This window comes from Octodon degus, unplaced genomic scaffold (assembly GCF_000260255.1).
Source record: "Octodon degus isolate 3935 unplaced genomic scaffold, OctDeg1.0 scaffold00065, whole genome shotgun sequence".
NCBI classification, from domain to species: Eukaryota; Metazoa; Chordata; class Mammalia; order Rodentia; family Octodontidae; genus Octodon; species Octodon degus.
In genome coordinates, this window is record NW_004524641.1 from 7,828,809 (window position 1) to 7,852,023 (window position 23,215).

Consider the following 23,215-nt stretch of genomic DNA (forward strand, 5'->3'; position numbering starts at 1 on the left):
ATGTGGTGCTGGGGGATTGAACGGTGGTCCCTGTGATTTGCTAAGCTTGTTCTAAGTAGGTGCTTTAGACCACTGAGCCATCTCACCAGCCCTGTCTTTTTTTTTTTTTTTTTTTTGAGACAGGGTCTCACTATGCAGTTCAGGCTGGCCTTGAGCTCACTTTGTAGCCCAAGCTGGTCTTGAACTTGCAACGATCCTCCTGCTTACACCTCCCACGTGCTGGGATTATGTGCGTGCACCACCATGCCTGGTTTACAACTCAGATTTTAAAGATGCTATCAGATATAAAAATAGAGATGGAGCTGAATGACTAGCTTCTTAGAAATCAAATTAATGATCCTCATAAATACAATTTCCTGAGATGGCTGGATGCCATCTTCCACAAAAATGTGTGAAGACAAACTAGACCCTAGATTCACTCAGAAGGAGAGTGTAACTTATGCTGTAGCTGATGAGAAGCTTAAGTATTAATCATTTTACAGTTGACAAATACCAATTAAATAAACACAGTGTTTACCCACAAACCTAAAAAGTTGCTTCTGGCAATGCAACGACTCAGTTATATCCATTCTCATATGTCCATTATGTGTAAATGAAGTATATTAGAATTTCAAACAGACTTTGTGAAGCCAGGAGCTGTTTATCAAAACATGCAAAGACCTAGGGATTGCAATGAATATTGATTTTGTAAACTACATGGATCAGAGATTTACTAGTCATAGTTTTCTGTTATTTCTCTCTCTATATATATATAGTACAGGGTCCACAGGGTCTCACTACACAGATTAGACTCTTAGTGATCCTCCTGTTTGCAGCCTCCCAAGCGCTGGAATTACAGGTATGCGCCACCACACCGTCTCAATCACTGTCTCAGCGCACCCTGGGAGTGGTGCCAGCACAGCTGGGATTGAACCTAGATCCCTGTGTCTGCCTAACTAAGCAAGTGCTTTAATTTGCTGAGCTATCTGGCTGACCCTATTTTTCTGTATTTCTGAACTGATAGGATATAAAGCAAAAGGCAAATAAAACTCAGAAGACCTTAATTTGTAAGCAGTGTTTTTAGTTAAGTGTTTTATATTAAGATTGAACCCGGGATACCGTCTAACCATGCTTCTGTACCTATACTGGGGCTTCAGTACTTCTACAATTTTTATTTTTTAAATCTCCTCATTCAAGTACATCCCTTTCCACTTCTAGAAAAACAGTGTATCGCTCTCATTGGACTTACAGAAAATACAAGCAGCAGAATGCTTTTGTTTAAATACTTCATAGGCATGAGTTTACATCTGGAGTTTGCAGCCAGCTCCACTGTCTCCAGTAGCCAGCACAATACCTTTACCTGTGTCCTGTTACGCTGTGAATGAGGTTCCCCCAAGCTCACAGCCCCTGCTAGCCACCAGGCTCTCTCTCTTCACTTTTTCCAGCAAATGCCTTAGCTTTAAGGTAAAACAACTCTTTCTTTCGTTCATTCGTTTGTTCGTTCATTCTTTTTGGCAGAACTGGGGATTGAACTCAGGCCCTTGCACTTGCCAGGCAAGCACTTATTCTACTGAGCCATCTCCCCAGCCTTACAACCCTTTCTTGAGATTGCTGGGTCCAGTGTAGGGCAACCAGAAAGGAAGGAACAGTGAAAGGCCCCAGAAGAAATAATATACTTATAAGCTAATTACAACAGAACAGTAACGTCCCTTTGCCAAAGCTGGATCTCATTTAACCTCCCTTCTCTGGAATCTAGCACAGTGTGTCCTTGAGGCAAGGTGGCTGTAAGAATAAGCTGGCAAATCTGGAAATGCAGAGCACAGGCTGATCTATGCCAAGGGAATCTGCCTTATGATAATCACCATGCATTGGTGCCTTTAAAATGGTTGACAGCAGCAGGAGAAACCACTCCTATAAATGTCTGCTATCCAAAATCCCAAGGGCTGGACAAGGTAACTTTTGATTTCGCAGCCTGGGCAGCTGGGTGGGTAGGAATCCAGTAGAATCTCTACAATCCCAGGTCTGGCCACCATTTAAACCCATATGGTGAAGCAACTCACTGGGCATCAAAAATAGAGGACTTTGTCAGAGTTTTGGCTGGCTACATATTTATGGGGGAGAGAGTTCCGGGGTCCAGGGAGTAGCCAGTTGGCAAGACTGTAGTGTTTGTTTACTTAAATTGTATTATTATTATTATTATCATCATTTTCATTATTATTGGATGATTGACAGTCATGAATGAATGACAGCTGGGATGGCAGGAAGTAGGAAGCTGATAAAGGGATACTTTAACCAACGAATGACAGCTTTTACTTTCAAATGACAGCTTTTACTTTTATTAATGATAACAGCTTTAGGTGAGTAGAAATTGCGCAGACCTTTACAACTCTCCAAATACTTCTTCCTTTGATTTTAGTAACACAGGCATTTCTGTGGTGAGGACCTATCCACGCAGACCTGACCATGTGCCCAGGAAAGCAAAAGGACTTAAACTCCCCTGATGCATTAAATTCCACTGTAAAGAACTGCTCAAATAGCTCAGTGGGTTAAAACACCGGTAAGCAAGCGCAGGGGCGGGGGATTTGATCCCTGGGCCTGCTGTGCCAGCCCCATCCCAGGGTGCACTGAGAGGGCAATTGAGACTGGGTGTGATGTCACACCTATAATCCTAGCTCTTGGGAGGCTGTAAAAAGGCAGATTACTATGTCTGATCCAGTAGTGAGACCCTGAACACCCTGCAGACCCTTCCCTAAAATACAAAAACAAATTCCACTGCCAAGCAGTGCTGCCAGGACCATATTAGCTTGCCAGCTGCCAGAATACTTTTGCTGATTAATCTATGATGGCCTCTACATCAGTATAAAAAAACTTACCTCCAGGGATTGCCATATCTCTTACTTCCCATATTTAAAAGAAGGAAACATATCTTAAGTTCTTCTCTGAATTTAGAACCAAAAACTAAAATCTTTCTTCTAAATAATGGAGCATTGGCCGGGAAGATGGCTTAGTAGAATAAGTGCTTGCCTGGCAAGCGCAAGGACCTGAGTTCAATCCCCGGTTCCGCAAAAAACAAACAAACAAACAACAACAAAAAAAAAATACAGACATAAATACATAAATAATGGAGTATTTGTTTTTACCTGTCATGATTTATCTTGCGCAGCCAGGAAGCTTGGATGTTTTCTGTCTGCTTCCTTCAAATGAGGTAGGCACACATACACAACTAACATCCACCCTTCCCTTGGTACCAAGTCAACATTTCTCTCCTGGTTCTGTCTCCTGGGGCATGACATTCTTAAAAAAGCAGCTCATTCAGGTTTTTGTTTTGTTTTGTTTGACTGAACCGGGGATTGAATGCAGGCCCTTGCCAGGGAAGCTCTTTATTCTACTGAGCCATCTTCCCAGCCCTTCTCATTCAGTTTTGCTTCTGGCCTCCAGCACAGGGAAGGATCACATGTTGTTTTAACAGGTACTTGTTAACTGTGTGCATTCAATTTAATAATTGATGTTAAAATGTAGTCATTCCCTGGCAAGCACAAGGGCTTGAGTTCAATCCCCGGTTCCACCAATAAATAAATAAAATGTAATCATTGGGACTGGGGAGTTAGCTGAGTGGAATAAGTGCCTGCCTGGCAAGCCTGAGGGCCTGAGTTTGATCTCTGGCAAAACCAAAAAAAAAAAAAAAATCACTGAACTTGCTTTAATCTGTGACTTCTGACTTTGTTAAGTCAAAGGCTGACTTTGACAGTATCTTAATTTGAAAGTGTTTTAGTGGGTGGTAAACTCAATTGCTCTTGAAACTGGATAATGAAGAAGCCAAAAAAGTTTTTTTTTTTCCTTCTTTTAAAGTAGAATTAGAGAAAAAGAAATGAGAAATTATTGTAGTATTAAAACCGAAAAAGTAAGAATGAATTACACAACCTCCAAAGAAAATGGTCTTCAGACTGGAAAGAACAGGGGAAACCAAGAAGATGAAACTATAACCCGTTAACACAAGAAGACATTAAAAAAAAAAAAAAAGCATCCTGATACCCAAATTAAGCTCAAATCTTCAGGCCCAGAAAAACTGTACCTTAAAATACTAAAGAAAAGTATAGATATGACACCGGAGCTATTGTATCCCAGAAATCACAGAAAATAGAGGTTTCAGAAGACTAGAGATAAAATGTTTCAATTTTTCTCAGAAATAAGTCCCAGACATGAGACTCCAGTCACTGATCTGCCAATTATTAAGCAAAGTAGGATCATGCAAAGATTGGCTTCCCACTAGAAGGCCAGAGTTCTCTAAGCCCTAAGAACATAAAATACTCAAGACAACTTCCTTCCAACTACTGACTCAGTGACCAGACAGGATACTGGGACCCCTGTTCAAGCATCTTCCAGAAGCCAGAGCACCTAGGACTCTAGAGACCTGAGATTTATTCTCAGCTCCACTTGCTGGTCATGCGGGATGTTGCCTCTGAATTTGTGACGTAAGGACCACGTGTCCCAGAGAAGCAGCACAAGAGCCCTGAAGTTAGACAGCTACGAGTGTTGGTTCAGGACCTCAAATCCTAACCTGAGTCTCTTTCTTTGTTTGTAAAATGAATATAATGCCTACCTTGGTGTTCTTAAGTTTAAACAAATAAAAAGTATCTAGGAAATTGTGGACATTTTATTGTTAGTCCCTTCTCTCTAAAGTGTTGAACTTTTTGCAGCTCTAAAAAAACTCTGTGATGCTCAGTTGCCTCCCTGTAGTCATTAGAAGCTGTAGCAGCTGCCTGAGCCGGATATGGGGAGAAAGGATTCCAGGGAGGGTGTGGTGCACTCCAGGTCCTTCGGATGCTTTACTGATGAGAGGTGGGCTGCAGCAACTTGCAGAGATGCCTGAAAGCCAGGGTGAGCCTGGGACAGCCGCAGTTTACACCATCCGTGGCAACGAATGTATTCTGGTCTGGATGATAAATCCAAAGACATTCTAAAGAGCGCTGTATTTCAGAAGCGAGACTGGTTAAGGAGGGTCAATGAAGTTTCCACTACTGAACTGATCAAAGTCAGAGCATTTTCATAAGCCAGCACATGAATGGAAGAGCAGAAGCATACAACCTTTCTCCAGTCTATTTGTCAAAATGTTCCCATGTGCAATTCCTACCATGACCTATGGTCCTTCTTCTGCAAGATCCTAATGCAAGTCCCTGGGGGTTCTTGATGCCCAAAGGGAGCTGCTTACTAGCGGATCACTACAAAGCCCTATTCCTTGTTCGCTCCCACAGTTTTGTTGACGAATGAATAAGGACATAGAATGTTTACTTCTTGGTTTTGAAGAAAAAAGCTTGCACAGATAGAAAGTTGAGACAGCAGATGATCAACACCCAAAAGTGCTGTGCATATGAAACAATGGGCCAGAAGTGTGAAGATACATTTAAAGGCGTGCATTTAGTTTTTCATACTACTTAAACACATGATACAGGAAACACAGCTCAACAATGAATTCTGATGAAACCATCCAAGAAGTTTCAGTAGAACACAACAGAGATGATGGAGAACTTCGCAGCTTCAATTACTGAGAAGGCTGCTAGATGGCCAAGACAGGAAACTGTTTATGAGTTTGCTTTAATAGATGTAACAGAGACATATGTTACAAGGCTCAATTCTAGCATCTCTTTTCTTTTCTTTCTTTTTTCTTTTTTTTTTTTTCTTTTTTTTGGTGGTGGTACTAGAATGGAACTCAGGGCCTTTCCACTGAGCTACACCTTAAACCCTCTTTATTTTGAGGCAGGGTCTCGCTAAGCTGCTCAGGCTAGCTTTGAATTTATGAGCCTTGTTTTAGCTCCTGAAGCTGGGATTACAACTATGCACTACCACATCCAGTAAGAGTGTTTTATTTTTATTAATTTTTTTTTTTTTTTGAACTACTGGGGATTGGATCTGGGACCTTGCACTTTCCAGGCAGGCACTTATGCCACTGTGCTATACCCCTCAACCTCATTTTATTTTTTTAACTGCACCAAAAATCAGGTGCCAATCCTTTGCACTGAGCTATATCACCAACTCTTCTATTTTTTGAGACAGGTCTTATTAAGTTGCTAAAAGTTGCCCAAGCTGGACTTGACCTCAGTTCTCTTGCCTCAGGCTCCCATTGTGCTAGGATTACCTGAGTAGACCATTGTGCCCAGCTGAGAGAGATCTTCAGCTGGCCACTGCTGGTTTGGGCATTTCTTTTTTTTTGGTGGTATCAGGGATCAAACTCAGGACTTTGCGTTTGCCAAGCAAGAATGTAGGGTTTTTTTTGTTTGTTTGTTTTTGTTTTTTGTGATACTGGGGATTGAACTCAGGACCTTGCACTTGCCAGGCAAGTGCTTATTCTACTGAGCTATCTCCCCAGCCCCTGATTTGGGCATTCTAAGAAGGGCTGTAAGGTGTACCTGCTCCCACTGAGTCAATGACCTCTATACCTGCCTCATTCCTGCTGAATGGAGGACTGCAGACAGACTTCCTTTTTTTCAGTGATTCTACAAAAATACAGTATTGGCTGGTAATGCCTGAAGAGTTTATCTATTTCCTCCTTACTGGGGGAAGTGGGCTTCGAAGGACATGGAACACCAAAGAATGTGACTTCAGGCTGTGGGCACAGGGAAAGGAAGAGGGACCCACCCTGAGCCAAGACTGGGGACCTCTCACCTGCGTGCCTGCATGGGGCAGCTTGATATTACCAGCAGCAGCAGTCACCTCAATGGAAGCCCGCACAAGAATGTCCAAGTAGTTCATCTTAGAATATTCCTGTTGGGAGACAGTGGATGTGTTAGACAGTAACAAATGTCCTCGGTGGTAGCAAATGACTTCCAGGGACAGCCTCATGGCAGGGCCATACCTCTAGAAACGTGCTGTTCCACAACCTGGACCGCAGAATGAGAGAAGCCTTGCTGTCCATCCCCTGCAGGGGGCACCTGATGTTGACGCACTTCGCATTCACGCTGCAGTTCTGGACAGACAGGGAGACTGATGGTCAGAATCCACAATGTGTGAAGCCATCCCCATCCTGTCCCCAAGTCTGAAAAAATACTCACGAGGGTCTGGTATTTTCTTTCAGTAAACAAAGAAAATTTTCTCCTATCATCTATCTGTTTTTCAGCAATTTCCCGTTTCATTCTTGATTTATGGGACTCCTAAAAAGAAGTATATGCATGACAGTTTATGTCACTCTTTGTCATTACCATACAAATTTCCCACGTTTAATCAGCAATCAGTACCACCCTCACCTCCAGCACCAAAGCCCACACCCATCTTCAGTGTAAAACTAGTGAATGTTTTGACCACTCTGGCGTCAACTGTATTGACTAATTCCTACGACTGCTTAAATAGTGTACTTCTACTGTGGTTTTTAATCTGAGGCAAAAAGAAAGATGCTCCTTTGTTCCTTTGTGTCCCTACTGAACACAAGGCACCACACCATGAACTTACTGAGGTCAGGGACAGGTTCATATTCCTGTGTCCCTTGCCCCCAGCTCGATACCTAACATGGTAGACAGTATACACAGAATGGCGAGTGAGCTGAGGAACAAAGAGAAGCAGTATGACTAAGTCGAGACAAGGCACCAACAACTGTGCCGGGTAAGAACTTTTATATTTCATTTATTTATTTGTTTATTTTTTGTATTTTAGGGAAGGGTCTACAGGGTGTTCAGGGTCTCACTACTGGATGGGACTCATAATGATCCACCTGTTTTTAGCCTCCCAAGAGCTGGGATTACAGGCGCATGCCACCACACCTAGTCTCAATTGCTGTCTCAGCGTGCCCTGGGAGCTGGCCAGCACAGCAGGCCCAGGGATCGAACCCCAGCCCCTGCACCTGCTTGTAGGCGCTTTAATCTGCTAAGCTATTTGGCCGCCCCTCAGGTAAGAATATTTATTCATTTATTTAATTTTGCAGAACTAGAGGTTTGATCCCTGGGCCTATAATCCCAGCACTGAAGAGACTGAGGCAGGAGGAATCACAGTAAGACAGAGGCCAGCTCGGGCCACAGAGTAAGTTTGAAGCAGCCTGAACTGCACAGTGGGAACCTGTCTCTAAATAAATAAATTAGCTTAGAAACACAAACAAAATGGTCAGTACAGCGTTTAAGACAATGAAGTACTCAGTGAGTATTTATTTGCTGTTTAAAAAAATAAGAATAAAGCTCTCAAGGTCATTTGCTGAGGAGCCTTTATCTTTCGTAATGAGTTGTAATGGCCCTGCTTGGCACTGACCCTGACTGGCTCCCTCCCAACAACACATCCTAATCCTCTTTACACGGCATACTGAGTCACGACACTTGAGAAAAAAAGTCCCTCGCCCGACAAGTACTGAGTGACCGTGCCTTAGGTATCATAATGGTCACCAATCAGCAAAAGTGCCTCAGCCTGGCTTGGTTACTCAGCTCAAAAGGAGAAACTGTGGCAATCAAAGAAAAAGCCAACATGCCAAAGTGCCAGTCTCCTACCGAGAGCCCCGACCCTCCTGACGGTCAGCTTCTCTTATTTATACTTAGGGAGACATCACACGAGTCCATCCACATACCGTTAGGTGCAGAGCATTTATTTCTGTTGGCGGCTCACAAACTATCTTTTCCAGTCCTTTGGATTCCACTTTCACCAAATAGAGCAACCATTTGCCATTGCTTATTTCTTTTGGCCACTGAATATTCAAGGTCGCTGAACCAAGGTTTTTAAGAGGTTTACCCAAGTTAATCACCTGTTAGAAAAGAATACATATTATCTCAGCATATTCCTTTTAATGAAAAATAAATGGACAACTGATAAGGTATTCAAAAATAGAGGTTTGGGGGCCAGGGAGAAGGCTCATTGGAAGAAGTTCTTCTTTGGCAAGTGCAAGGGCCCTAGTTCTAATCCCCGGTTCCACTATAAATAAAAAAAAAAATAGAGGTTTGTGATTAAAGAATCTTGTCAAAAAAACATGAGGGAAAGGTCAAAGAGGTAATTGCTAATTCACAGGCAGGTACAACAGTTGTAGGCAACACAATCAGCAGTGTTGACATACTACGTATTATTCTCAATCAATCCAGGGAAACTCCTGTGTGTGCTATAATTAGGACACTGGTGTACAACTGTCCTGCTTGGTAGGTGACTAACCTGTGCCATGGCAGTGCACCCATGACCTGCTTCTGGAGAACCTGCCCACAGTGAAAATAAAACTGCTTCTGCCCTCTACCACCCAGAGGAGAGTTGTTGGAAACCTTATGAGAGAGCTGAGGAATGTCCTATGTTAAGAGCCAAAAGCAAGAGGCTGGAGTCCTGTGCACCTGGGTGAATGGCTGCTCCAGAACCCACAGGCTTCGTTTCCAGCCAAAGCTGTGCAGAGATTGTACCCAACGCCACTTCCGGTCTGGCAGTGTGTGCAATGCTAAGAGACACAGAGGGGGAGGCTCGTCATTCAGCCTCCAGTCAGCAGTGGCCTGCTCTTGCTGTTCTGACTTTGACCTCGGTGCTTACAGTGCTTTGAAGGAATGTGACTTAAGTCACACAGACCGTAGCCCCTGTGCGTTATGAGTGAACTTCACTCCAGGTGTTAATATATTCATTCAACTGCACAAAGTCACTATGATTTCCTACTTCGAAGTAGTTCAGACCCAGTCATTACTTTCCTTACTGGCATAAGCTAAAGCTACATCACCAACCCAAAATTCCTATGAAAGGGAGGCAAACATTAATTGCTATGTTGATACCTGGATGTCCCTTCAAAGCCTCAGGCACTCGAAGGCAGAGCTTTCAAAAGGTAAATGGATTATGGGAAATTATGACATGGGATGTGGGGAGGTGCAGCCTGACTGGAAGATGCAGATCAATGGGGGAGTGGCCTGGAAGGGTTTGTTTATCTTCCCCGTTCTTCCCTTCATTCTCTCTGCTTCTTGGAAACTGGGACATGAGCACCTTGGCCTTCCTGCCATGTTGTTTCTGCCTGGTGGCAGCCAACAACACACAAACTAAAATTTCTAAATCACGAGCCAAAATAAGCACCTCCTCCTTTAAGCTGTGGGTGTCTGGTATTGTTTCCTAGTGACAAGAAGATGACTAAGACATCAACCATCTTTCAACCACAAGCAATAAGATGACCTTATTATGAAGGAAGAAATAAACTATCCATTCCAAAGCCCAACACAAATTACTCGAGATTTTTTTGTTTGTTTTATAGACCCTGGTAGAATGGGGATCAAATATTACTTTATCTCTAAACCACACATACATTACAATTCTAATAAGAAACAGATCACACCAAACTGGATTCTGAAGGCCTAGGCTGGGGACAATTGTTCCCTACTCTTTTTTTTTTTTTTTTGATGGAACCGGGGATTGAACTCAGATCCTTGCGCTTGCCAGGGAAGCGCTTATTCCACTGAGCCATCTCCCCGGCCCCCATGTTCCCTACTCTTAAGGATAAAGTTTTTATAAACCAGCACGCTGTTTAAAAATTGGCAAGCTCACATTTAACTGGATATTCATTTATAATGCTTTTTATTAATTTCATCTATTTGCTAAATGACTACTATCTCTGATATGGCAGTTTCCAGTATAAGAAAAGGACCAACTGCTCCAGCTCACCTTGAATTCATACTCTATTAAACTTCCCACTTCATCCTCAGATTTCATCGCCTGCTCACCAACGACTGTACCTCCAAAATACACCTGGGAAGGTTTAGCAACTCTGTTAAATTATAAAACACTAGTTTTAGTAAGGATTGTAAATGGTTCTTTCAAACGTTGATTTGTTATGCTAAACACAAACACTTACCCGGAGACCGATAAAAGCAGTTCAATAACCACTTTTGCTTTAGCTGTAATTGAAGCCAAATTATCTTGATTGCTTGTTCTGAAAATGAAAAGGAAACAATAGGGTTTTACTTTAGCAGTCAGTTCTCTCATTACAATTCCATTTCTTTTATGCATCCGATCAGTGCCAATTCATTGGCTGACGGGGATTTCATGTAGTAATTCTGGATGGGAAGGTGGAGAGAAGCAAGGCTTACGTTTCCAACTTCAGGTTAATGTCCAGATCAGTGGTGTCAAAGGTGACCTCAGTTGTACTTAAGATCAAATAAAAAGTAACCTAAAAAATATAAATAGCTATTAACCCAGGCCAAGTATATGTATATGGTAATGGCATTTAGGATAGTAAAATACAGTACACGAAGGCATCACCCACACTGGAATTTCTCTTAAAAGGATTTCCGAGTTCACAGTCTGCCTGGGAGCCATTCTGGTTGGCCACACAACTCAGCTGCTTTTCCTGTAGCAGAGAAAGGAAACAGGTTGTAGCACAATCGCCACAGTGTGCTATGTGGCACTGGTCCCCCACTCCCACCCCTAGACACGTACTCCCTGAAAACACTTACAGGGAAAGCCCTCAGTTCTCGGTAGGCGGAGTATGTCAGAGTGTCAGGAAATGTTGCCACGAGTTTGGCTTCGTGGGCATCATCGCCGTCTTTTTTGGGATTTCTTGGGTCAGATGGAATGTTTGTCACTGTTATTTCCAAAGCAATATCCTTCTGATCTTTGAGAACTAGTTCTGGAACCCCTTTTTGGCTATTCAGAAAACAACAAGAAAAAGAAAAAGCCTGACCCAATATGTTTCTAGGAATCTTTCCTCAACAAAAAGCCACCTAGAAGCCCGAGTTGTGTTTTGTTAGTGCTACAAAGTGATTCTTACATTGGAAGATAAGAAAATTTGTCTTGATTTCCTTCTCGGGTACAAAATTTATATTCTAGTTTTAAGTTGCTGTTACATACATTGTCGTCACCACATCCCTCTTTTAAGAAGTGCACCTGTGGGAAAACAAAGGCATCTAAAGAAGTTTCCATATAATTCATTTCACAGAATTTGAGGGGGAAACATACACCACCACTTAATTCCTGCTCTGTCCTTTATCCAAACATGGTGACCTCTATCTGGTGACAAAAACCACTGACGGCGTGGACACAGCGTGATGCAGCAGTGTGCAGCCACAGAAAATCTGGGTAGCAAATCTGGCTCTGCCACTACTTAGCTGTGTAGGCGTCAAGCTGGTCGGTGAGACACTAGGTCTACCGTAAGTATTACTTTACAGGTCTACCACAAAAATTATGAAAAGTTATGATGGGTAACATGATTCACACACTGAACTCATCCAATCTCACAACGGAACTCTGAGGAGGGTTAAGATACCATTATTACAAGCCCCGCCATACAGAGGGGGAAACAACGGGCTTAAAGTTAGAAAAGCAAATGGCAGAGAGAACACAATGCTTGATTATGTACTCGAAAATCACATGGTGAAATTATTAGGAAAACTGACTCCTTTACTGTTATGTTTAACTTGATTATGGAACCGGCAAAGTACCCAGGAAACATTAACGACATAACAGCCAACAACATCAACGCATGTAAAGTACACTGAAGTTTAGGGAACTGGTCGGTGATAGAAACAACCGATGAAGTAGGGATTTAGGCCTCAGCTCCTGAATATTCCCCTGTTCACAAAGCTGGGCCAGAGAGCCACTAGTACCAGCCGCCTCACAGCCTCAATCCAGTCCCAAGTGGATTATTTTTTTCTGTACGAGATAAGGTCTCACAGGCTGACCTCAAACACTTGCGCTCATGCAATCATGTCGCTTGAACCTCCCCAGTGGACTACAGGCAAGTGTCACCATGCCCAGCTATTGGACTCTGACAGAAAATGTGCAGTGCCCAATCAAGAAATCGTATCTCCCCAGGCTAATCTTGATTTCAGCCCTTCTAAGCACTAGTAAACATATACCTTAAATGAGAGGTCTAGCAAACCATGTATTTCTTCCTAAGATGACCTAGGCTATGGGGCTGGGGAGATAGCTCAGTAGAATAAGCGCTTGCCTGGCAAGCGCAAGGGTCTGAGTGCAATCCCTAGTTCTGCAAAAAAAAAAAAAAAAAAAAAAGATGACCTAGGCTACATTAGACACTAAATGATTATTACATCATAATATACATTTGCCTCTCTGAATTTCAATCTTCCTTGATTTGTTTTCTGTCCTTTACTGTTCTCAGTGATTAAATGCCATGCATTGTTCTTTCTATTGGGAGAAAACAATAAAATACATGCTTTGCCAATTATAATCGTAATTACAGTGGCCAAAAACGAGGAAGACAAAACACTGCCAGGCTCCACACTGTATTTCATAGGTTTCTGTATTCACTGCTAATTTGGGAAACAAGTCTTCTCAAACAGTGCATTAAATAACAGATTAATAATAAGGGAGCAGCTTTAGAGTACGTCACTGGTTCCACTGCCTTGTGGGTTGATTTAACTCACAACACAGCAATGACCTAGGCAAAACAAAAGTCAGGAAGACTTACATCAGTCTGGGTTGTCTTGGGTTCATTGGAATTGAGAATTGGAAGAACTTCTGGAAGTGAGTTTACCCGCCGTCGGGAGCTGGGCTCCTGGATCTCCACGGAAGCTGTGATGGGGATGGGACGCAGCTTGTCTCTGATGTTTTCCTGCAAAGCGAGTGGTGACACAATTATGCTGAAATGCAACTGGGGAGCCCCAAACGATGACTGTGTAGTGACTGACAGGTTGCGGGGGCCCATCTCAGGATCTAGGCAGAAGGCCGGAAGGCCTCGCCACTGTCCTCCTGCCGCCGTGCTCACCTGCAACCAGAGCGTCTCCTCCATGCACTGCCGCTGCTTCTGCCTGTTCAGAGTGAGTTCCTGCGTATATCTGGGCTCAGATGCTTGGTTTCGAAACTGAACTCTTGAGGACAGCCCAGACTTTCTCCTTTGTTTTTCAGCTTCGAGTGTGCCCATGATTGCTAGATAAAATTAACAAAATCGTGTTGACACTGTGTTCATGCATCACCCAGCCTTCAGCTTGACTTCCTTTTGAAATACTTTAACTTTTCATAGAACACTTTTTCCCCACCACTTGTTTCTCTTTGTATTTCCTAATAAGGAATGCATCGTGATTTGTGATGTTTTCAATTTGATCCTTCCCCCATCTACTCTTAACACTGTCATAATCTTCTCTGGGCCACCTGGGGGAGCTCGAGAATAAGTCAAAACCTTCTCACAGCAGCTCCTAAAGAATCAGTGACTTTGGGGCTCAATCTCAGGAACACGCAGAATACGGAAAAGAACTAGAAACATCCAACATTCTCTCAGGGCCGCAGCTTACTGATTCTCTAATGAGATCTTGCTTCACTGACCCTGGGCCTTTACTATTCTGGGAAAGGTGGCATCTCCTGACAACTAAACCCTAATCTGCAGTTTAACAACATCCCTGGGTAATTCTTATAGTTTAAGGAGCAATGATAAAGGACACTTGTTTAAACAAAGGGATATGGATAAGTCTTTTTTTTTTATTTTTTTTTATTTTTGGATAAGTCTTTTGCAAGCAGGACAAGACCTTTCACCTTTAAAAAAAAAAAAAAAAAGCAGGGGTCAGCCAAACAGCTCAGTGGATTAAAGCCCCTGCAAGCAGGCACAGGGGCCAGGGGTTTGATACACTGCTAGCCCCACCCCCGGGGTGTGCTGGCAACTGAGACTGGGTGTGGTGTGTAATCCCAGCTCCTGGAAGGCCGTAAACAGGCAGATCACTATGAGTCCGATCTAGTAGTGAGACCCTGAACACTCTGTGGATACAAAAAAAAAAAACATTATTTCCCTAAAAAAAAAAAAAAAAAAAAAAAAAGCAAAGCACTAAATGGCAAATGATGTCCCTGTTAGTGGTTGGGATACTGTCTGCCAGCGTAATGAGACCCCTACCAATGAAGTTTCCACCCTGCTCTAGGAGGACAGCTTGCTTTTGATTATTACTAATGGTACTTGGATGCAAGCCAGGATCCGGATTATCACGATTTCATTTCTTGACTTCAGAATGCATTTTTTTGCCAGGTCACTGGATGTAGCTGCTAACCATGTTTTCTATGGGCCAATACTTAAATTACTTACATTCATTAGGCACTCACTAACCATCAGAAAAGCAAGCAAGCTGACACATATGCAGCACGGAGAAGGCAAATATATGCTACAGAAATTGAGACTATGAACAGCCCATGCTCTAATATTTACCTTGAGGACAAAAGGAACCTTTGTGACAGCACCTATTTTAATATCGTATCTTTATAGATGAAGTAAGGGCCAGCCTGATAACTCAGTGGACTAAAGTGCCTTCTTAGGCAGGGCACAGCAGCCGGGGTTCGATCCCCAGGCCTGCCATGCCAGCCCCGCCCCCAGTGTGCACTGACAGCGATTGAGACTGGGTGTGGTGGCGAGCACCTGTAATCCCAGCACTTGGGAGGATGAAAACAGGTGAATCACTACGAGTCCGATCTATGAAGGTGAGACCCTGAAGACCCTGTCCTAAGTACAGAAAAAAAAAAAAAAAAAAAAAACCACAGAAATATTTGGCCTGCTCAGTGGATCCCATTTCTCCATTACACCTCATGCTGGCCACCACTTCCTCCAGAAATCCCATCCTAGAGGGTCCTGTGGCTCTCTAGAGCATTCTGTGTCTCCAGCCCCTCCACGCCTACTGTGCAGTGACTGCCTGTCTCCCATAGTGGGGACAAGCTCAGACAGGGACCACACAGTCCCGGGCACCACCAACTACCTCAACATCCAACAGAAAACATGATTTGTGGAGCGGATGAACAGAAGTAGGAGGAATTCACCCACAGCAACAAGCCCCGACGCATGTGTGTGCACGCACACCCAGAGAATATAACAGCATTCTTATGCTAAAATGATAGTTCCTCAGATATGTAGGACCAAAATTTAGAAACGAGGACAGTTCCAATAGTAATTTCTGTGCCCATCTGAAAAATTCTTAAATGTCACAGCCACCAAATGGAATGCTCCCCCACTGTAGGTCCTCCATAGCCTCGACATCATCCATTTATCAGTGACCTGCTAACTTTACAATGAACCAGAGAAAGGCTCCCACGCTGAGTGCCCCTCATCACCAAAGTGCTGCAGGGTGTGGATGCATTAAAACGTTTATCCACTAAAACCACAGTAACCTTCCCTCACCCTCCAGACAGTTCATGCCATCTTAAAATCCTTGCAGGCCACCTCTGCTGACCCTCTGAGGGGCAAGCCAAGTAGACATTCATTAGGGCTCAATTATAAATATCTGAATGTATGGAACACTACATCTGAGGACTGCCGAGTTCAAGTATCCTGGTCAAACAATAAGCTCATGTTTGGGGATGTTGAGGGAAGATTCTAGAGGTAGTATCTTAAGCAGTTTTGAAAAAGTCCCATTCTATTTCCTTCGGAAGCTCCCCAGCCCAGGGAAGTAAAGGCAATCAAAGAAAGTGCTCCCTGCCTTCAAAGAAAAAAGATCCACCCATAATAGGCCCCCAACAAACACTCGGTTAATGGAATAATTACAGAATATAAAAGCAACGCACACAACATCAAATGTTGCATTAAAGCTAGGGGAAGGCTGGTAATTTCTCTTATATAAATGAACTTGAGAGGAGCACTCCAGTTTATGCTCTACGGAGTGGCCTGAAAAAAATGGCAATCAGAACAGCAGACACCATGCTTTCCCCATCTCCCCTGCCCAAGAATCAGTGCTGCTTTTTGTGTCTCCAGTTCATTTCAAACAAGGCCAAGATGCCTGTCATCTAGGTGGGCAAGTGTAAGGTAGGACATTTGGGTAAGCTAATAAAAACAACAGGAAAAGGGTGAGATATCAGAGGAGCATGGTGTATGTTTCATTGTCATTAAAAGCCAAGCTGCAAAAGGCCAGTTGTATTGGACATCTGAGCAAGAGGCCATAGCTTCTACGCACAGTGTCACACTACACCCAAGGCACAGACACTTCACACTGGGTCTGCAGGACCCACCATGCAGGCCAGATAGCAAGAGATGGCCCAGCAGGAGGGAGGTGAAGAAGCCTTGTAGGGACAGCTTCAAATCTGAAAGATGAAAGCTACGTGGGCCCCCAAAGATGATGGCTGTAATTTTAATTAAACACACTGTGTTTGCTTAAATTGCTGCTCTTCATAACTCACTGAATGTTATCATAAATTTTTTTTTCACTGCTATATCCCAAGCCCTTTTATTTTTACATAGGGTCTTTCTGAGCAGCCTGTGCTGGTTTAAAGCTTTCGATCTTCCAGTGTTAGCCTCTCAACAATTAGGGGTATGCATCACCACACCAAGCAAGCAGACTTTTCTTTAAATTCCCACATCCCTGCCTTACCAGGACCTGGGCCAGGCGGTTCACACATGACATGGGGTGTTTGCCACTAAACATAGCGATGAAGACCTTATCTATCATTAGACCTTATCTATCAAAGTATAACTAGGTATGACTAGGTGTGTCAAAGTCTGCGGCAAAAGTCCTGTTTTGGATTACACAGAAAGGCAGCATAATGATATAAAGGACAAACAGCCTTCCACCACATCTTTTCACTTGATCACCACCACGATTCCAGGAGCTGATGGGAAGTTAGAAGCTCAAAGGGCTCCAGGCTTGGCCTGTGCTGTGAGGTCAGTGGGCATCACTGTTGAAACCTGGAGTAAAGCCTCAGGCTCTGGCACCTCAGGGCCAGCCTTCCAACACCTGGGGCCTGCCTTTGGGGACACTGCTTGGGTGTTCTGGGTCTCAGGCCTCTAACCTGGCACAGATTCTGTCCTGTGCTCTGTGCTGCTCCTCAGCTGCCTGTCCACAGCCACCACCCACCACCTCACTACCACAAAACCAATTTTCCACACTGCTTTTCAAAGACAGAAATGGAGGAAACCACTGTGGTAGCAAATAAGTAGTTTTCCAAGGCATTCTGTCCCAAACCATCTGCTCTGGAAAATTCAAATGGAGACCAAATGGAATTTTTCCTCCCTCCCTACACAGTGCTCTCCTGATTAAAGGGGAGACCACATATACACTTAACTCTTTAAACAAGAATTTATAGGCCCACTGGGCCACCATAGTTTTGTTTTTCTGTTTTATGCAGAACTGTCAACCTGGCAGAGAGAAAAAAAATTTTTTTTAATGTGCTAGAAGTACTTACTTATTGGAGGATTGTAACCAGTCGGTTTAGCAGTATATTCGAAACAGGCTTTAACCTTGAGGCTATATAAAATCAAACACACAGCTCTTAAAAAGAGGCATTACTGCAGTAGAAGCAACCCAACATGTTCCCCTGCTCTCCGACCCTCCACCCCCACCCCATGGACAAGTTACACAGCACAGCAGCACTGGACAGAGCTCCCAGAACAGCACTCTCACCATATCCCGCTAGGCGCCCCGCACGTTTTCTGGCGGAGGTCAATTCTGTTAGGGGTCACTGTGATGATTTTCTGAATGTTAATCACAGGCCGGGATCTGAAGATGAAGGAGTAAAAAAATAAGCTCAGCCTCTTGTTACCTTGAACATGAGATCCATTCACTTACTACATGGCATCTTTAGCTGCCTGCTAGATATTCAAAACCACAGGAAAATGTTTGCACATTATTTTCCCTCTAGTACATAAACAAGTAAGTTTACATGAGCTATATATTTAAAATTATATTGTACTTAACAATTTACAAACTGTTATTTGTGGCACGGTACTAGGGATTGAACTCAGGGCCCTTGCGCTGAGCTACGTTCCCCAGAGCTTTATTTTCTAAGACAGATCTCACTAAGCCCCTAGTGGGCTTGACCTTGTGATCCTCCTGCCGCAGCCTCCACGGTGCTGGGATTACAGGTGTGCACCACTGCGACCAGCTTTAAAATTTCCAAGCTTATAAATGGATAGATCTAATATGAACAGGTAAACTTCCAGAGTTTTAGAGCACACGTGTCTCCATCTCATATGCCCAGCTCTCAAGCAGCCTTCATGCTTTTTTAGATACCTACTAGTCTACGGGTTTCTATTACAAACATCATCTGAATATAAAAACCAGACACTGTTTCAACTAGCACGCTCTTTCTGAGGACTGCTGTGTGCGCTGGCTTGCCCTCTTCACTACTGTTCTGGAGGTCTTCTCACAGTCAGCCACATGGATCTAGTTTGTTGTTTCTCACGTGTGATGGTTGCACTTCATCGCTGTAACATCGTGGCCTGATAAGTCCCAATGTGCAGGCTTTCCCGATGCTGTGAGAGTTCCTGCTCTGGCCAACGCTACTGTGCCTATGCTTCCGCGTGCACTTGAGTCTATCTCTAGGATCAATTCCTAGCAATGAAACTGCTACGTCAAAGAATACATTCATTTTAAAATATTACATTTATTCTTAATCCAATTTTTTCAAAAAATGTATTTAGTACAGAGTCTACAGGGTCTCACTACACAGATCGGACTCGTAGTGATCCTCCTGTTTTCAGCCTCCCAAGTGCTAGGATTACAGGTGTGTGCTACCATGCCCAGTCTCAATCACAGTCTCAGCATACCCCAGGGTTGGAGCTGGCATGGCACGCCAGGGATTAAACCCTGACCCCTGCATCTGCCTAAGCAGGTGCTTTAACCTGAGCTAAAATCTGGCTGGCCTTTAAGATTATTCTTTTTTTAAATTTTTTTTTAACATTTATTTATTGTGTGTGTGTGTGTGTGTGTGTGTGTGTGTGTGTGTGTGTGTGGCCAGCTCAGCCCACCAGGGGGCGCAGCTGGCTGGCATGTGGTGCTGGGGGATCGAACCGTGGTCACTGTACTTTGCCAAGCTTGTTCCAAGTAGGTGCTTTAGACCACTGAGCCATCTCTCCAGCCCCAAGATTATTCTTAAGAGATGAAAACTGCATATTTATGGAGTACCATGTGATGTTTTGATACATGTATACTGTATAATGTTAAGCATACCTATCTTCAAATACTATAAGCATTTATAGCAAAAACATTAAAAACTCTTCTAGCACTTTGTAATGTATATAGCATTACCTATAGTCACTCTACTGTATAGTTAAGACACAGAATACCCTTCTTCTAACTATAGCTTAGTACCTACTGATCAGCTTACCCTTCCTTTAGTTTTCTCCCAATTAGGATTACCATTCTCTTCTCACCCTTTATGAGACCAGCTTTTCTACAGTTCCCACAGGAGGTACGCAGCATCTGTCTTTCTGAGCCTACATCATTTCACTTAACAGTGATCTCTAGTTCTAGGCATTCTGCTGCAAATGAGCAACTTCATTTATTTATGGTTAAATAGTATTCCACATGTGTATGCACCACATTTTCTTTGGCCATTTGTCAGTTGAGAGATACTTTGGCTGTTTTCATGTCATGACTATTGTGAGCACTACTACAATAAACATGGGGATGCAGGTTTCTCTTTGAAATATTGATTTCATTTTCTTTGGATATATACTCAATGCTTAGATTGCTGGACCATACATTCTTTTTTTTTTTTTTTTCACTTTTTTAAAGAAACTTTCATACTTTTTTTTTTTTTTTGGCAGAGCCGGGGATTGAACTCAGGCCCTTGTGCTTGCCAGGCAAGCACTTATTCTACTGAGCTATCTCCCCAGCCCCGATACTGTTTCGCATAATGGCTTACTAATGCACAGTTCTACCAACGGTGCACAAAGGTTCCTATTTCCCTACACTCTTGCAGGTACTTATTACCTATCTTCTTTTGCAGCTATTCTTACCAAGGTGAGGTGATATGTGCCCTTGTGAGCAATTTTGCCAAATACCTTCCAAGGGCCAGGGAGACAGCTCAGCAGCAAAAGCGCCTGCTGGGCAAGCACAAGGTCCTGAGTTCAATCTCTGGTACCACAAAAACAAAAACAAAAGCAAAATACCTTCCAAAAGGATGGCTACCACAATACCTCTAAAACCCAGGCTGCTCACTATCAAGGTATTTACCCATATGTTAATTTCAGTCAATCCTAAACTTTATTTTTTTGTATTTTAGGGAAGGGCCTATAGGGTGTTCAGGGTCTCACTTCTAGATCAGACTCATAGTGATCTGCCTGTTTACAGCCTCCCAAGAGCTGGGATTACAGGTATGCACCACCACGCCCAGTCTCAATGAACATCTCAGTGTGCTCTGGGGGTGGGGCTGGCATGACAGGCCTGAGGATCAGAATCCCTGGCCCCTGTGCCTGCTTGCAGGTGCTTTTTAAAAATTTTTTTTTAAATTAACTTTATTGAGAAACAAATAGCAATGAGACAGTTTCAAAAGAGGTTAGTAGGATAGTTACAATAATTAATACATTGCATATTGTTGTCTTCACAGTAGTTATTCATAGTACAAGATGCAGACATGATGTCCTGACCAAACACTATTAGTACAAATCTTTCGTCTCATTGACCTTTCCTTTTTGTGTTATTCTTGTTTGCATCATTTTGGGTTTTTTTCCATAATTTTACAGGTGCTTTAATCTGCTAAACTATTTGACTGGCCCTGCCAATCCTAAACTTAAAACAAAAACAAAAACAAAAACTTTAAAGACTGTTTTGCAAACACTGTCCTTCCATATCCTCTGTCAGAATTTCCCATCCCAGCCTTGAGATCTGACCACAGTTTTCCTGGCCTATGGAATCTCTCTCCAGGAACTTGAATCCCTTCATCTCCTCCTCCCAAATCTGTCTTGCTGCCCAAGAATACCCAGTGCTCTGGAAGCCACACCTTCTTCTTGTGGCCAAGGAGGTCAAGGGGAGGTGGAGGGGGGCTGCTGGGATGGGAGAGCTTGTCCCACCCTCCCCTCCTTCACTCCCCAGCCAGGTTTCACTGCCACGTGGATTCAGACAGTCTGAGTCAGGCGGGCTTGCATTAAACCCAGCTACTCTGGAGAAGAGTGTTTTATAGGGAAACAGCATGAATCCACTCATGGTGAAGACTGGGGCCAGTACAGGGACTAATACTGCCCACCTTCCCAGCCTCTCTGCTTTCCTTTATCTTTTTTGATATTTCGACAGCTGGAAGTTTCTAAAATGCTAAGTAGGTACAGTCCTAAGTTTAATAACATTTAAAAGGCAAAAACTGACAATTTTTACATACAGTATTTATTCACATATTTTAAAACCAATTCCCACATATGTAGTGTCTTATGCGCCACAGCACTAATGCCTTACTCTAGTGTAAATTCCAAAATATTTTAGGGCACATTTCTACCTGAGGTGTACTTTATTTTTTAAACATACACATATAATTTTTAATTTCATTTTAGCATTTATCAGTACATATTAATATACATAAAGTTTTTTAATACATAGAATTTTGAGGGCACAGTTGTATAAATGATGAAAAATATGTCTTTATACCTCAAGGAAATCTTACTGGCCTGGCTGGCTCATGTGTAACCGATGTCTATTCAATAACTACCCTGAAGTACTAGTATGGCTGGGAGGGGATGTCTAGAATCAAGGGTGGAAAGATTTAGGTCCCATTCTCCGTTCCCTCAGGACCCCACTGTAAATGCTTAAGCAAACCCTAGGACTCACTTTCCTCAGTGTTACATACTAGGTTTAGTTCCTCGGTTATCGAAGAAGTTTGAAATCTGCTTTCAAACTATGAGGAAAGAAAGAACAACAAGTTCATAGGATTCATTACCAACCTACTTATGAGGACAGAAAGTAAAGATTAATTAAGAGTATCAATTACACACAGACTTAGGTAAATATTTAGCTGAAGTTCAGTCAACTATTAGACAAAGTCGGTGTTACGGTTTGGGTCTAGATGCCTTCCCCACCCCACAGCCTCGTGTGGTCATAGGACCTTTTCAGAGGCTGAATCTAAAGTGTGCAATTGATTCCTGGTGCCATGCTGGGACTAAGGGGGGGGGGTGATTGCTGGATCAGCCCACTGGCTGGATTGCCACTGTCCTAATGCCCTAGACTGGATATAACAGAAGGGACAGAAAGAGGAGTGTCGTGCTCTTCTGCTCTTTTCGCTGTCTTCTGCTGTCACGAATGGTTGCCCCTCTGCCATGTGTCACCCTGCCTTGGACCCAGCCAATTATAGACCATGAGCTAAATAAACCTTTTCTTTTTTCTTTTTTTGCAGAACCAGGGATGGAACTCAGGCCCTTGCGCTTGTCAGGGAAGCGCTTATTCCACTGAACCATCTTCCCGGCCGCAACCTTTTCTTCTTTTAACTTTGGACATCCAGTATATTATCTCAGCAACAAGAAAAGTAACTGAGACACTTGGTAACCGGATTTTGGAATGAGAAGTTTTCTTCCTAGTTGAAGGCTAATAGCTCATTCTAGTGCTTCCCTTTGGCTTTAATGGGAAGCTTGCTAAAGTAGTTGAATGTCATACACTCTTCTGTCTTTAAAAAATGTTCAATTACTTTGAGGTTAATAGCTATATGA

General features: G+C 43.1%; 1 protein-coding gene across 4 annotated transcripts in view; it reads right to left on the minus strand.

The window, feature by feature from the left end:
• Itga6 (integrin subunit alpha 6) overlaps window positions 1–23,215 on the minus strand; it is an 82,765-nt gene that overhangs the window by 10,684 nt on the left and 48,866 nt on the right. For all 4 annotated transcript variants that reach the window (XM_004634756.2, XM_004634757.2, XM_023719139.1 and 1 more), the window contains 14 exons: window positions 18,207–18,302; window positions 17,989–18,050; window positions 13,616–13,776; window positions 13,319–13,462; window positions 11,660–11,775; window positions 11,346–11,535; window positions 11,156–11,239; window positions 10,980–11,059; window positions 10,745–10,822; window positions 10,555–10,657; window positions 8,516–8,689; window positions 7,026–7,124; window positions 6,830–6,940; window positions 6,640–6,738 (listed from right to left, as the gene is read on the minus strand). In XM_004634756.2, the coding sequence (XP_004634813.1) occupies window positions 6,640–6,738; window positions 6,830–6,940; window positions 7,026–7,124; window positions 8,516–8,689; window positions 10,555–10,657; window positions 10,745–10,822; window positions 10,980–11,059; window positions 11,156–11,239; window positions 11,346–11,535; window positions 11,660–11,775; window positions 13,319–13,462; window positions 13,616–13,776; window positions 17,989–18,050; window positions 18,207–18,302 (1,597 nt within the window). The remainder of the gene's footprint in view (window positions 1–6,639; window positions 6,739–6,829; window positions 6,941–7,025; window positions 7,125–8,515; window positions 8,690–10,554; window positions 10,658–10,744; window positions 10,823–10,979; window positions 11,060–11,155; window positions 11,240–11,345; window positions 11,536–11,659; window positions 11,776–13,318; window positions 13,463–13,615; window positions 13,777–17,988; window positions 18,051–18,206; window positions 18,303–23,215) is intronic.